General features: G+C 33.9%; 1 protein-coding gene across 1 annotated transcript in view; it reads right to left on the bottom strand.

Annotated features, from left to right (window-relative positions):
• Positions 1–16,212, bottom strand: part of LOC117177452 (scavenger receptor class B member 1) — a 261,744-nt gene that overhangs the window by 197,387 nt on the left and 48,145 nt on the right. The window contains exon 2 of the mRNA XM_033368152.1: positions 3,879–4,083. Coding sequence (XP_033224043.1) covers positions 3,879–3,936 — 58 coding nt within the window. The 5' untranslated portion in view covers positions 3,937–4,083. The remainder of the gene's footprint in view (positions 1–3,878; positions 4,084–16,212) is intronic.

Below are 16,212 nucleotides of genomic sequence, written 5' to 3'. Positions count from 1 at the left end.
AAAAATCTACTTCTAAATTTTAATCCTAAAGCTTAACAAAGGACCCTTGAGTGTCGGCTACTCTATTGAGATAGCCTCTCTGCTTGTTATTTATGATCGTATCCTTATTTCAATTTTGGAAAGGATATTTTAAAGCCTTCAGACCCTTTAAACGAGCTTCCTGGACCTTTAAAAATATCTACCTGAGTGCCTGCGGTGAATTTCTCTGAGTTTCTTTGGCCTAAAGAATTTTTAGTATATACTCAAAGATTCTTTTCGGTAGGGTGATGCCGATGGAATTGATAGTTGTAATATATTTTTTTACATCTTTTATTATTAAGCTTTGTACTTTAACGTAGTTTTCTTTCGGCTTTTGCATTTCTCAAAGTTTGAGACCAATATTTTACGTATAAAAAAGTTCGAACGTTAAAAAAATGTCGAGGTTCAGAAAAAAGATTAAATAATTTTCAGTGAAGTTCCAATACATCTGAAGTACCTAAACGTACTTTATTGTACTATAATACATTTACCAAAGTTTTAGCTCGATATTTTATTTACAAAAAAAGTTCTTAGGTTCAAAAAAATATTCAGTGAGCTGATAAAGTAAGGTCAGTAATATAGGTATTTGGATGAGTCACATGCCCTTAACTGAATCGTTAATATCACACAAAAAATAAACATTTTATCATTCATTTAATAAAAATTTACATTACTTTGCATTATTTTATGATATACTGGTATGCAAATAATACAAACCTTATATGAATTATCACATATCAGAATTTTCACTTTTGGACTAAGGATTTTACATAATTTTTTTGTAATATTTATAGTTCTGTTTTGTATTAAATCCTAAAAAAAATTGTAAACTTGATCTAAATGCAGTAATTTCCGCCATTTACCAATCTAATTGGGTAAATTTGAATGTAAACATTTTCTCCGTGTATCAAAAAGATAGAATTTTCAATCAAATATGTACATACCTTTTTAACTTAATAGTTGAATTTCCAAACTAAAAAATTAATTTTCTACTACACAAGACGAATTTTTGACAAATGACATAGTCAGCGAAATAATTTGAAAAATAGTTGTGATTTAAGCCCAAATTTTATTTGATTAATTTTTAGTTCAAGTTTTTTTTAGTTCCAAACACTTTTAAACCAAATAGTAGAATTTCTAAATAAAAAAGATCCACTTTCAAACGAAAATGGAGCTGTTAAATAAGACAGTGAAACAATGATAATGAAAAAGAATTTGATAAAAAATTAAATTATCAGATGAAAGCAATGCTTAAACAAAATAGTAAATAAAAAGCGGCGTAACTCCGACAATGTAAACCAAATACTTTGTGCAATATTTTTGTATTATTACTTACATAAAATATGTTCATTTAAAAAATAAAATGCATACTTTATACTTTAAAGCATGTGTGATTTTGTATGGACATCTTCTTTACGACATCCGCAGTTTATATGATAATTGATAGAAATTATTTTACTTTCTATTCCTTGCCATTTTCCCCATTTGACATGTCTTCGCCATTTACTCTACTTCAGACATTCAAAGAAACATGTTTTTTCCAAGAAACGCAAAAGTAGCTTACATGCATTTGAGAGTTGTCTATTCTTTCTTCGAAATCCGTTATATTTTTTTAGTAGATTAGATTCATGGAAAACTACATCACTTTTAACGAAAAAAGTCATTTTAACCAAATTTTGTTGTTTTTCGAAATTGTGTACTGTTTTTCGATCGAACTACCAGAAATTGATTACTAACCTCCTCTTTCTTATTCGAAAGTAAATCAAAATAATTGATTGAAAAGTTATTTAACCACAAACAAAGAGATCGTATATACAGTACCTTGGCCTTTCACGTATGAAAAAATTCATATGTGCCTTCCAGGGTCAAGAAATCATATTACGTGTACATCCGAATGAAAGTTTGGGTAAATTGATATATTATTTAAGATTTCTGAAATTTATCGCGTTCATTTTAAAGTATAAAATGAGCAGTTTTTACTGCTACTAAAAAAATAGCTTAGTTTTATTGTTTTAATTTTTCTCTTTGAACTACGAATTTTTTATACGTCAATCATTCATATAATTTTGGAGATAGAAGAATGTTTGAAATATACTATGTTTTTAATAATCGTAATAAGTTGCACAATTTAAAAAACTTGGTTATTTGGTAATTTACTTTTTGAACGTATTGTAAATCAAAGGTATCAATTGAATAACTATAAATACCTAATTTAACACTGAAAAACTTAAAACAGTGGTTACCAACTGAACTAAAAAAGGAGAAAGCTTGAACTTTTTCCACTGTATAATTCCCTAACTAATAATCACTATTGATGGAAACAATGATGTACCAAACCATGGAATTCAATTCAGACCTGGATTATTCTGCCCTTTCCTAAACCTAGACACGTTTGTAATATATGCAGTTGTCGCCATGTATGCCTGGAAAATCATTTACACATGTAGCATGCACTTGTGTATATGTGAGTCGTCGGGGATGCGGAAGAGCTCTAACGGAGGTCGTTTCGGTCGACGAAACCTCGTGCCAAGACCACGGGGAACAATAAGACCATAACAAACTTTCTCAAAATTTTTCCCTTGTAAATAAAAAATGTGTAAACCTTTTGTAATTTCAAAAACTGAGAAGCTACTTATTATAGATCTAATTATAAGAATGACTATGAAGTTCAGAACCGAAAAAGAGCGGAGAATGGAAATCGAAAAAAAATATTATAATTTAGAATCTGCCTCTTCAACTTTTAATGTCCTATTATTAATTTTCGTGAAGGAAAGGATAATGTTGTGCTTTTGAAATATATGGTGTGTTTTAACGTTTAACAAAATAAAAAGGTTATAAAATTTAATTTTCTATTCGTAAATTAAATATAAAATTGAGAAGTTTCATCGAAGTAAATATGAATAGCAATATGATCGTATGCGACATTTATAAGGTATAACTATAGATATTATAACACATTTTATCGCATGAGAGTTAGGATACACCATTTCTACACCTTAAACTAAAATGCGTACAAGTCGCCTATATATTTGAGGAAATCAATTCGTACATTAAACAATATTAATAAATACAAAATCTGTGTGTTTAGAATTCTATATTTGAATATAATTTTTAATTTAGACATTGGTTTTCTCTGTCGATCTAGTTTAGACATCCGCGAGATCGTTTTATATGGACATGGCACAATAATATAATCCTGAAACTGAATTAACATTGACATTTTCAAGTGATAATTTTTAAAGGTGTAATCTAAATAATTTATCTTTATATATTATATATGATATATTTCTTATCTTTATAATAATATAAATTATTCTTCGTTAAAAATGTTATTGAATTAATGAGTATTACACTTTTACTGTATCTTCAAAATCTAATCAAACCATAGAGAAATCAATTAAAAATGAGTTTAAATCAAAACGCCCTCTCATGCGTAATCGTTATTGCATAAACTGAGTTACTTTATCATTGGTGTATCATTTGAAAAAGACTTTGGTTAAATTAACAAAAAATTGGTCTTGATTCAATCATAGCCTATTGTTATTACATGAAGAACAAAACATTTGTTTAACCTGGCAAAAATCTTGGTGGATTTAACACCAAAGATTTTGGTTAATTATATCAAATATTAATAATTTAATGAATTAAATCAAAACATTTTGTTAAATCGATAAAATGTTTGGGAAAATAAAAAAAACATTTTATCCATGCAATCAGATTTTTTGAACCAACGAAATGCAGCCAACCAACAGCTTTTGGGGAATGGACCAAACTTGTTTTTTTGAGTGCATTTATCAGATAAAATATTTTCTACTGAAACATATCTGTTAAACTAATTTCAGAAACGGTAAAGTACTTACACCATCGCCTGAGGAATCCTCCCTGCAATTTTGCACAAATCCCACGATGTACCCTCATCTTGGTTTTTTGATCTTTCTCACAGGTTCACTTCGCAGTGACCCGTTCCTCTTTAATCTGAACTGCACAACACTTCAACCCACTCCACACCTTAATCAATCGATCGTTTACTTGATTTTTCTTCGGATCGGCCGTTATCTTCGTTTACTGTTGAAAATTTCTCAATTGGTCAAGTTGTAAAAAAACTAAATTTCAATCATAAGATTTTCATTGGAAAGAGAGCATTTCTTGTCATTTTTAAACTTGAATCGTTATTTCCCTGATGAATTATAGAAAGGAACATCTTGGATTTAAATCTTTCAATGAAGACTCTGTGGAACATGTAATTTTCCATCATGAACGATCCAGAATTTAGTGCTACATGAGTTTTTCACATTTATTTTTAACTATTAATTTATTTATAACTACTTTTCGAAATCAATTTTACTTTTCAATAAGAGAAAAAATACAAACCACAAACTTGGAATAAGATTTTCAAATAATTAAGAATATTCTTTTTTGCACCACCTTTTCCAAAATCTCGACTATTGCGTAGTTTTTTTGACGCACGCAGTGCTTCAAAATCTGCTTAATATGTCAAGCCTTTTTATAGGTGATAAATAGTACAAAATGCATATTATTTTTGGCACGCGAGCATATAATATGCATCTCGCGCTAAGCGCTATGCCTTTGTATTTCCCCCAGAATTGTGCGCAGGAATTTTGAAACTAAAGGTCAACAAATTGACAACTGTAATTTGGTGATTGTGAATTCTATTTTATTAAAGCTCCTTCGGCTCCCGGAAAGAAACATTTATTTACTCCTGACATTTTTTCATATCATGCGTTGTTTGGCTTAAAATGTTAATCTTCGTTTGTTGTTTAAGATTTTGAAAATGCTATAACTCTGCTTATTTGAATTTCATTGAAAAAACTCATATGATTAAATTGTTCTGGTTTCAAAGTACTATGGACAACCGTAAATAGAATTTCCAAATCTGGGAAAAACAGGGTTTCGAAAATTTTCAGTGCTCAGTCATTGAGTTTTTAAACAAAATGGCTGGTTAATGAACTCGTTCTTTCTTTTTGGGTTCTGAAAAAGTGTGCCGAAAATCACAATACTACAGACTACAGACAGGCACCTTCATAAAAGTAGTTTTTTTCTGACTCAGGGAGTCTCAAAACGTCAAGATTTGATAAAAACCGACCATGTCAGATTTTACACAAAACCAATACAATAATCTTGTCACCCCCATTTAAAGTTCGTTTAGGCACACCGTGATCCATCATAATATTCTGAAGACGTCCGTAGGTTGTCCTCAGGACATCCCTGAGAACATCCTGAGGACGTCCGTAGGTTGTCCTCAGGACGCCCTTGATTACATCCTATGTACGTCCGTAGGACAATCTGCGGACGTCCTCAGGATGTTATCAAGGACGTCCTGAGGATAACCTACGGACATCCTCAGGATGTTATCAAGGATTAAAATTATTTCTTGAAAAAAAGATCCTACTCCATCTTCACTCCATTGGGAATCGAACCACAAAACTTCTGATTTCCGGTCAGGTGCTTTTCCAATTAAGCTATTAGAGGGATTAGAATAAGAACTCTTAATTCAAGAACATAACGCTAATTTTTAGCTAGGTGTTAATGGTACAAATAATGATTTTTTGTGGTTTTGTGATTCGATTCCCAATGGAGTGAAGATGGAGTAGGATCTTTTTTTCAAGAAATAATTTTAATTTAAAAATATTATTTTCCATCTAGTCTTATTAAGACGTTAAGCATTTCCTGTTATTGAAGATTCTCAACTTGATCGATATTGTGTAGATTTTCTGCCTTCATGGTTTGGAGGGTTGATTTACTGTCGGTAAGATACAATCTCTGATGATATAGCAGATAGATTAAAAAAATTTAAAATAGTTATCAAGGATGTCCTGAGGACAACCTACGGACGCATGATCTAGCCACTTGAGGGCCCTGTTTCTTTCAAGTCACGCAACCGCTTAATTCCACTATTTGGTTAGTTTGACCGCGCAGTTTGATTTTGGCGCGTAAGACTATACGGCGAACTGCTACAAGTAAATCAGTATGTAGGAAAAAATATTATGAGAATATTAAAAGAATGAATTCAAAAAGAACTTTCAATGGATATATTAGAACATTGGTAAGGAAATAAATTATATTCAGACCAGAATGCAAGTTTTTAAATAATACCGAATGATAAGGACTAAAAGAATATAAAAATTTTGATATTTATGATAATGAATTTCATTTCAAATATCTCCGTTTGCCAGTGAATAAATAATTCTCAGGTGGACAATTCTTTCAGAAATATATATGTAAAAGTGACAGAGGTTTGTAATAGAATTACACGGGTCCGTAAATTTTACAGAAAAGTGGATTAGATCTGTGTCTGATCTGGATTGAAAATAAGTCCTATTATTCTTACATTGATTAGACAATAATTTGTTATATGGTACAATTTGGATATTCTTCTGAATTTACATATAAAACGTATATGTAAATGTATGCAATATTATAGGTGTTTGCCAACATTTATTGTAATTTTGAACAGTCTTCTAAGAATAAGAGTGATTTTTAATATGATACAATGTGATTTCATATTATATCTAAAAAGTGAAAAGGCAACAGGGAGTAACTAACAAAATGAAAATTGTGCCTGACAGCAGTAAAAATTTGCATCAAATTCCTATCGCCATTTACAAAAAATAAAATTTCGCCTCTGTATCAGTTTAACACTTTTTTTTTAAACTGTCTTAATCGGCTCGAGATAGTGATAAGAAATGAATAATCAATCAAAATAAATATACGTACCATCCCAGATATACGTAGAGTTACTAAATATAGAGGGAAAAAGTTGAATAAAAAAAAGTCATTCAGTTCGGAGAAAACTGAGTTTTACTTTTGAGGTTACATTTGTATGGGCTCAATCATAAAAGTCTTTATTTTTAATGGAGATAAAAATGTAATTTAAAAACACGATTTTAAAAGAATCCTTCTACTTCGATGTGTATTAGAATTGTTTAGTATATTGTAACAAAAAAACCCACTTCAAAAAAATTGTCATTTGCCACCTTCTCCCTTTCCACCCTTAATATATTAATTATATTACGAACGTAACACAAATTGTAAAAAAACAATGAAGAACAAGAATATCGATAATTATAAATAAATATTGAATATATTGAATATCATTCGATCATATCGCCCTGAAAAAAGGAAGTGTTTTTTAATAAACAAAACATAATAATTATCATTTTTTTATGTCATGGGCACTGCAGGTTGGCCGCTTTAATCGAAGAAAATAATCCCGGTCATTTCCCGGTTTTTTCTCGGTTCGCTAACATTTTTCACGACCAATGAAATTTAAAAAATCAAACTATATTCTAAACATTTTTCCATATAAAGTAAGAAAAAATAAACAACAATTTAAAGCATTCAAAGTGGAATCCTTGAATTCCAAACTTTTAAAATTGAACTTTAAAAGTTTTCAATTCAAAAATTGTGTATTCAAATGCTCAATAACTTACACGTATAAACTGGAAGGTACTAACACTTTTAAGTTGGACAGTTTTAAGTGTAATTCAAATAAACTGCAAAACGTAGAACTTTGATCAATTATAGAGTTCCAAGATCGAGATTAGTTTCAAAAATATAAATCCACGTTAACATTTTTTATATTATAAATTAAAGAATAAAGACATCAACTTTAAAAGATTACAAAATTATGTTATTTTAAGTAATTTTAAGCTAGACACATTAAAAATTGAAAAATATAGATTTTGTAAAAATAATAGATCTTAAATTGTCGGTATACTGGTCCAAAAAATCTCTTTATTAATAGAAGTTTCGCATTTTTTTAATATCTTTTAGAAAATCCTGCAAATTAAAAAAAATGAAATTTGCATTTACAAATAACAACAGAACACTTATTATTTGTAGAAATATTAGTGTAATATTAGGAGATATTTAGAAGTTTTAACAAGATTCGAGTTAAATTTAGAACTTGAAATAATTTAAAATACTTACAGTCAAATTTAAACTAAAATTTAGATTTTTGCAGATTTCAAACAAAAAATTTATAATTTTTTTAAAGAATTGTGAAAGACTACAAAAAAAATTTTTTAAGATTCTTAGGAAAATTGAAAATGATTTTTCACTTTGAAAAATTATTGTAACAGAAAGTTTAAGAAGATTTTAAGAGATTTAAAAAATGATCAACGAAGAACATGGAAGATTTTAAGGATTTTATTTAATTTGCTGAATTTTCAAAAACTATAGGAAAATTTCGCTTAATTTTAAAATATATTTAGGAGTAAATGTTCAATTGTAAGAACACTCGGGTGAGTCCGACCTGGCCACAGCCAGTAGCGAGCTTGGGGGTCTCACCGTTGCGTTGGTAGGAAAGCTTATGTATATCTGAATAATGCAATAAACTGATTGTTCAAACGTTAATTGGTGTTCTTCAATTACTTAACATGGCGCAGTCGATCGCGTGATTTATAGTGTATAGTGAGAATAGTGAATATAATGAAAATAAGCAAAGATGTGTAAACGGACGTGATAAAAGAACAGTGATACGAACAAGATACGAGAAGCCGCATTTCTAAAGGAGAACAAAGACTAAAGGCTAGACAGGCAAAGCAGGCAAAAGAAGCGGCTCAAAAAGTGTGTAAGGAATCTCAGCGTGCGAGAGAAGAAAAGGAACAAATTAGAAAAACCAGAATAGAAAAAGAAGGGGGAAAGGAAATAGATAAAGCAGAAAACAACAGTGAGGAAAAGGATCCCATTCAACAACTGAGAAAAATGGAGGGAATAAAGCCATTTCGTCAGTTAAATATAAATGCTGGAAATCTTTCAATAAAGTGGAAAATTTGGAAACAGACTTTTCAAATGTACATGATCGCATCGGGTGGGGATACCCAGACAGAAAAAATTAAAGTGGCTTTGTTGCTACATATCATCGGTGAAGAGGCGATTCGAATTTTTAATACATTCGATTTAATCAATCCGGAACGCGGAGTTTTTGATACAGTCCTGAAATCTTTCGAGCAATACTGCCGGATGCAAGGACAATCAGAATCCTTGGATGAATTTGTGTCAGATTTACGAAGAATAAGTGCGCTTTGTAACTTCGGGGAGACGAGAGACAGATTAATCAAAGACAAGATAGTGCAAGGTATCTGAGATGCTAACATGAAAAGAAAGTTGTTGTCGGAATCGGAACTCACTCTAGCCAAGGCCATAGAAATGGGCAGAGCAGCGGAGCAAACAACTGAGCAGATGAAAGTAATGGAAGGTCAGCAAATAGCTGACATCAATGTCGTCAAGAAGTCGTTTCAGCGAATCCAGAGAGGGGTTTCAAGCAAGGGGATCACAAGAGAGTAGCAAGTCAACGGTTCAAGAGCTGTGAATAGCGGCAGTGCATTAGCGGGATCGGGGCAGATCCAAGGTGAAGAATCGACGAGTTCACAGAATAGTTGCAGCAAAAGCGGGTATGTTCACAGGTACTAAAATTGTCCGGCGTTTGATCAGTTATGTTATAAATGTAATAAAGATAATCATTTCGCTAGAATGTGTCTTGTAAAAAATGTTAATTTGTTAGAAGTGGCAAATAATAGTAAAAGCACAGACGACGAATTTTATATAGGGATGATAGTAAAAATAGACGGAGTTAAGAGAGATAACGAGGAAGAATGGTTCCAAGAAATAAAGATAGTTAACAGGAATAAATTAATAAATTTTAAATTAGACTCCGGTACACATGCAAATGTGTAACCGTTGGAAATTGTAAACGAATTAAAACTGAATGGAGAAATAGAAAAAAACTAATGTAATATTAAAGATGTATGATGCATCCAGAACAAAAGCTTTAGGGAAATGCATCCCTAAATGCAATTGCAATAGCATGACAATAAATGTTGAATTCCACATCACTGACATTAAGGATGCAGTACCGCTTCTCGAATTAAAGTCTTCTTGCGAGTTTAAAATAATCCATCGAACAGTCCGTGCAGTAGTCAAGCAAGACATCATTCAATAATATAAAGAGCTTTTTCGCGGGTTAGGAGAAATTAAAACTACGCCGTTAAAATTGAGTTAGTAGATAATACATCTCCGAGAGTCTCAGCTTGCCGGGGAATGCCGTTTAAAATAAAAGGCAAAGTAAAAGCCGAATTAGATAAGATGGAAAAAATGAACATCATAGCAAAAATCGACGAACCAACAGATTAGGTACATCCAATTGTGGTAGTAAATAAGCCGAACAAAGAAATACGTATTTGCTTAGATCCTATGCACCTAAATGCAGTTCTCAAGCGACAACATTGTAAGCCTCCGAGTTTCGAAGAGTTATCGGCTGAGTTAGCAGGCACATGAGTATTTTCAAAACTAGACGCTAAAAAAGGATTTTATCAAATTAAATTAGATGAGGAAAGTTCACTGATGACAGCTTTTATCTCTCTATTCGGCCGCTACAGATTTCTGAGACTACCGTTCGGCATAGCATCGGCACCCGAAATATTTCATACTACGTTTCGGAATTTATTTGAGACGGTTGAAGGAGTAAGAGTTTACATAGATGATATACTCGTGACCGGGCAAACTCAGGAAGAGCATGGCAGTAGATTAAAGCAGGTGTTACAAATTTCCAAAGAAAATAAGGTAAAGTTCAACGAGAATAAATGTAAAATAGGATTAATTGAAGTTAACTATGTCGGTCATGTATTGAGTGAAAAAGATGTTAGAAATGACGAGAACCGAATCAAAGCAATCAAAAGATTCCAGACCCGAAAAATGTTGCGGACTTAAAGAGATTCTTAGGTACGATAACTTATGTTTCACAATTTATCCCGTACTTGTCGTCAATGACAACCAAGCTGCGAAATTTATGTAAACAGGGAGTGGTATGGAATTGGTCCACACATTGCCAAAAAGAGTTCGAGGAGTTAAAAAAAGAAAGTTCTGCAATATTATGATGTGACCAAGCCCATTACACTCTCTGTTGATAGTTCTAAAGATGGATTAGGGGCAGTGCTTCTCCAGGATAAGGGGCCAGTAGCACATGCTTCAAAAATACTAACGGAAGCACAAACACGTTATGCGCAGATTGAAAAAGATATGCTTGCGATTGATCACGGTTGTCAAAGGTTTTATCAATTCATTTACGGTCAAAAAGTAATGGTAGAAACGCATCATAAGCCGTTAGAGGCTATCTTCAAAAAACCGCTAGATAAGTGTCCGCTAAGACTTCAACATTTTAGGCTTAACCTTCAGATGTACGACCTAGATGTTCGTTATAAATCAGGTAAGAAGCTATTTATCGCTGATACGCTGTCAAGAGCAAGTTTCGATGACAAAACATTCGAGTTAAATGACCAAACGGAATTACAGGCCGATCTAGTTGATTCAATGTTTAATATTTCGCATCATATGATGAACAGAATTGTTAAAGAAACGGGAAAAGATACCGAATTGCAGGAATTAAAAAAGTTAATTAGGGAGGGATGGCCGAGCGAGAAAAAACAGGTACCGCAAACAGTCAGTATTGGACAGTCAGATCAGACCTCTTAGGTATGGTCAGGTTCCACCCGACTTAATTTTTTCCACTACTTTTCGGTCTATCCATGTACCTTAGTGTGAGTCAGCTTACTCCAGCAAGGGTATTTTGTCCACAGGCATGTCAAAGTACAGAAATTTAAAAATTTTGAATTTTTCAACTAGCGATTTGAAAATAGCATTATCAGCATCTACGAATTTTTCCGACTCCAATGATATATTACTTGCTTATAAAAGTAAAAAATTTGAAAGAGTTGAATATCAAGAAACATCAGATTTACAGTCAATTTAATACTAAACACTTCTCCAATTTTCAACCTTTATAGACAAATTACATGTCTTTGTAATCGGAAAAATACGGAGGTTCCAAATATATTACTTTCAAGTCACTGACTGCAAAATTACAAATTTTTTAATCTCACATTTTTTTTCCATTTTCTAACAAAGGACCCCTGAGGAAAGGGGTGATCTGGCCAAGCTCGCAGGTATTTCCCTGAAAGTAGGTCATAGGGCAGCCAGGGCAGGGTAGCCTGCCCTGGGCAAGAGCGTGCCGACCACTGTTATAAAGGAGCACGGTGTGCCTAAACGAACTTTAAGAAGGCACCATCGCTACCGCCGAGATCAGTCGACTACGTAGTTGTAATACCTACACTCGTATGACTTACTGAGTTGAAATCTGGAAACACTGTGATCATGTCGCCGGCGACATGAATCAACGGCTGACTGAGATCTACATTAATCGCGCCTCGCGATGCTGCCAGATTGCGATAGACAACGTTCAGAAGCACAAGTTTTGTAATTAATTTTTATGTTCTCATGTATATGCAGGAACCAAATGGTAAATATTATTTTTGCATCTCAATTTTGAAATACTTATTTTTCATTAAAAAAATTGTCAATAATACCTTAATGGTGGTTACTTAGATATCACTCAGTAAAAAGCTCAAGAACGCCATCTCACATAAGACGCAATGTTAAATATGAAGATATTAAAAACGTTAATAACTTATTTATAAAGTACCCTAGGCTTCTTAAATTTTAACTGAGTACTTTTGGTGATCATATTTCGATGGCGTGAAAGTTTGGTTGAAATAGTAATGAAAATTCTTGTAGCGATGATACCTCCTTAAATGGGGGTGACAAGATTATTGTATTGGTTTTGTGTAAAATCGGTCATGATCGTTTTCATCAAATCTCCACGTTTTCAGACTCCCTGAGTCAGAAAAAAATTATTTTTATAAAGATGCCTGTACAGAATATATGAATATATGAATATATCATATATCAGGATATATGAATATCCGTACAGAAAATTATTGAATTATGAAAAAAGTGGTCTCAAAATTGTTCAAAATACGCTCACCTTTTCAATTTGTATCCAAAATGGCTGTCTAATGAACTTGACCTTCATTTTGAGATAGTAAAACAATTTACCAAAGGAAATCCAATCAGTAAATTCTTTCGAAATTTATCGTGCTAACAAAAAAACCGTAATTTTAACTTATATAAACGTTTATTAGACCGAATAAATAAATTTTAATTCCAAAATAATTGTTTGATTTGAAATTTAACTTCACCCAAATATAAATAAAATATTCTGCACAATATTTATAACATAACTGGAACAAAATTTTAACATTTCTCTACAATAAAATTTATTTTAATATATCAATAAGCTTTAAATAACAAAATTTTTCAATAATGAAAAATATGAAAGAAAAATACAAGTGAGTACCAAAGGATAATTTTTATTTACATAGTATTAACTTAATAAATTTCTATCAAGATTCATTAATATCGGTCTAATAAACATTTATATAAGTTAAAATGACATTATTAATAACAAACAATAAAGGTGTTATTTTTTAGCATTTCAAATTGCGCGCGAACAACAGCGAATCATAGAACGAGCGCGACGCTACGTAGAAGAATTCGGGCCACTCGTTCTATTTATATCTCTATCTGCTTTGAAATAAAATCAAGAGATTGGGATTTTAGTATTTCCAGATGTCGATGCTGGCGATTCTCATGATTTGAATACATTGCGCGCGTCTTTATATGCGTATATTCGGTTCGGTTTTGATTCCTCTAAAATCAAACCGAAGGGCCTATGACAAAGCCACCGAACGCGTCCTCGAGTTGCGGATAGAGAGTCTCTGTACCAAGGGTTTCTGCTGAATAAGGTTACAAAAACAAAAATAGGCAGTCGCGGATAATTGTCCAGGGGTGGTCCTGAAGGAATCAACCACCAAGCGGAGGTGGGAAAACCGTGCCGAAAGCTGAATGGCACCTGGGTGAAGTGTCTAGAACGGTGACTCTGGGATACCGGGCGACCTCTCAGAGTACGTAGCCTTCTCCTTGTATGCGGGGCTCTACAAGGAAGGACAAAACCCTTTCTAAATATGGGGCAGCCAATGAAAATGGATTCAATGCGATGGATCGGCGAGATCTCGCGACCTTTGACTACATCACATCTGGCAGGAATTTTATCGCCAAGGTTCGAAAGTTCGCGCGCGAACTCCGGACCCGTTATCACACACTTAACAAGTCAAAGCTGCTGGCCATCAGGCAGCATATTCTTGAGAGAATACGGATACTATCTGACGCTAAGAGAAGTCTAGAGCAGAGGAAGAGGTGGGTCAAAGAAAATCAACAGTTTCTCTCTGACCCATCTCGAGTCTTTCAAGACCCTCCAGTTACTGTCGAACACCCACCCAAACCAGAGGAGGTCGTCGAAGTCTTTTGGGGAGATGTCTACGAAGTGCAGCATAGATTGGATGAAGACTTAGAAAATATAAATCGGTTCAAGGAGTTATGTGTTGCCCTCATAACACCTGATAAAGAATGCCCACCCATCACTACCGAGGAGGTGAAAAAAGTATTAAGAGGGATAAAGAACTATTCCGCACCGAGACCAGATTGTATCAAAACCTTCAGGCGGAAGAACTTTCCTTCAACCCATCAGCATTTGGCGCGTATTTTCACCTCATATTTGAAGTCGGAAGAGCCGATTCCGGAGTGGTTGGTGGAAGGGCGCACAATACTCCTGACGAAAATAGGCAACTTAGCTGACCCAAAGAATTACAAGATAATAACTTGTCTGAACACACTTTATAAGATATTCACAGCTATCCTGAATGATAGGATTGTTCGGGCAATTGAACCTGTGTGGCAAGAAATGTATAAACAAAGACGCTCAAAGAAAGGCGTAGCCGGATGTCAGGAGAACCTGCTCATCGATAGATGTGTCTGCAAAGATGCAGCATTCTACCAGCGTGACCTATCGATGGCCTGGATTGATTATTGGAAAGCTTTCGATTCGACCTCCCATAGACTTATCATCTGTCTTTTGGAAATCTTAAAGGTTCATCCGCAAAAAGTTAGGTGCATAGAGAGATTCCTATTTTGCCTTACATTATTGCCACTATCTCTAGCACTTCGCCATTCCGACGGGTACTTGTGTGGCAAACCTGCAAATGGAAAGTACAAGGTCACTCATGTATTTTACATGGACGATCTTAAGATCTATGCTAAAAACAAAGAGCAACTACATCTAGCCCTAGGGATCGTCGAACGATATAATGAGGAAATTGGAATGGAATTTGGATTAGACAAATGCGCCAAGGTTTATTTGAAGCGAGGAAAACTTAATGGCATCCCTGAAGATCCTGAGCTCGTTGATAGAAGCGCTATACGACATCTTTGCGCTGGAGAGACTTATACATACCTGGACGCGCCACAGAGCTGCATTCAGGATGTGACATCTATAAAGGATACTTTCCGAAGCCGATACAAACGTCTCTTCCGACAGATTTGGTCTTCCGAACTGTCGGCGAGAAACAAAGTATCTGCAACGAACATGCTTGCCCTCTTCTTAAAATGGTCAGGAATCAGGAACAAGTGGGCAAAGGAGCATTTCTGTAAAAAGCAGTGGAGGAGGCTGCTGAAACACTCAGACTTAACTACAGTATTAGTTGTGAGCAAAATTCATCAAATCTTATCTAACTCGAGTACTCACTCCTGAAAGCCCGGATTAAGAATGCACAAGAGAAAAACTTTCGTCAACAGCTCCTCGATAAAAAGATGCACGGTATCTTCCACAGAAATATGAAGGTTAAGTAAATGTCTTGCGAGCTAACGTTTGCTTTCATTAAAACGCCCGGATTGAAGTCTGGTACGGAGGGTTTCATTTTTGCATGCCAAGACAGTGTAATTTCCACCTTAACATATTGTCGCCACATTTTGAGCCAAGACATTCCTGATGATAGCTGCAGACCTTATAAGGGATTTGCGGTGATTGTATTCGGAACATTCTGTGAAACTAATCGTCCTTATCATCGGCGCTCTTGAAGGTGCCAAGCATTCACTGTAATGGCCTAAAAAGCATCCCTGCGTGTCAACAATATGCTAAAATACTTGCGTGAAAAATGCAGAAGGAGGTAATCCTTGGGTCGCTCCGTTTTCTTAGGGTGCACGAGGCATTTGCTGGATTGTCGTATGTATTAGCGATTTTGGAATTCATCTCATTTGGATAAAAAAACAATTATTTGGTTGAAAAATTAATTATTTTGTTGAAAATGTTACTAGTTTGTAGGCAAGGGAGAGAGCGTCCAGTGCACGTGAGGGGGAGGATCGCTTGAAGAGGAAAAGGGAAAGCAAATAGATTCCGGAGAAAAGCGAGCTAGAGAGTTCCTTTAAAAAAAGCGTACGAACAAG

This window comes from Belonocnema kinseyi, chromosome 7 (assembly GCF_010883055.1).
Source record: "Belonocnema kinseyi isolate 2016_QV_RU_SX_M_011 chromosome 7, B_treatae_v1, whole genome shotgun sequence".
Classification (NCBI taxonomy): Eukaryota; Metazoa; Arthropoda; class Insecta; order Hymenoptera; family Cynipidae; genus Belonocnema; species Belonocnema kinseyi.
This window is presented reverse-complemented; position numbering and strand designations above follow the sequence as displayed.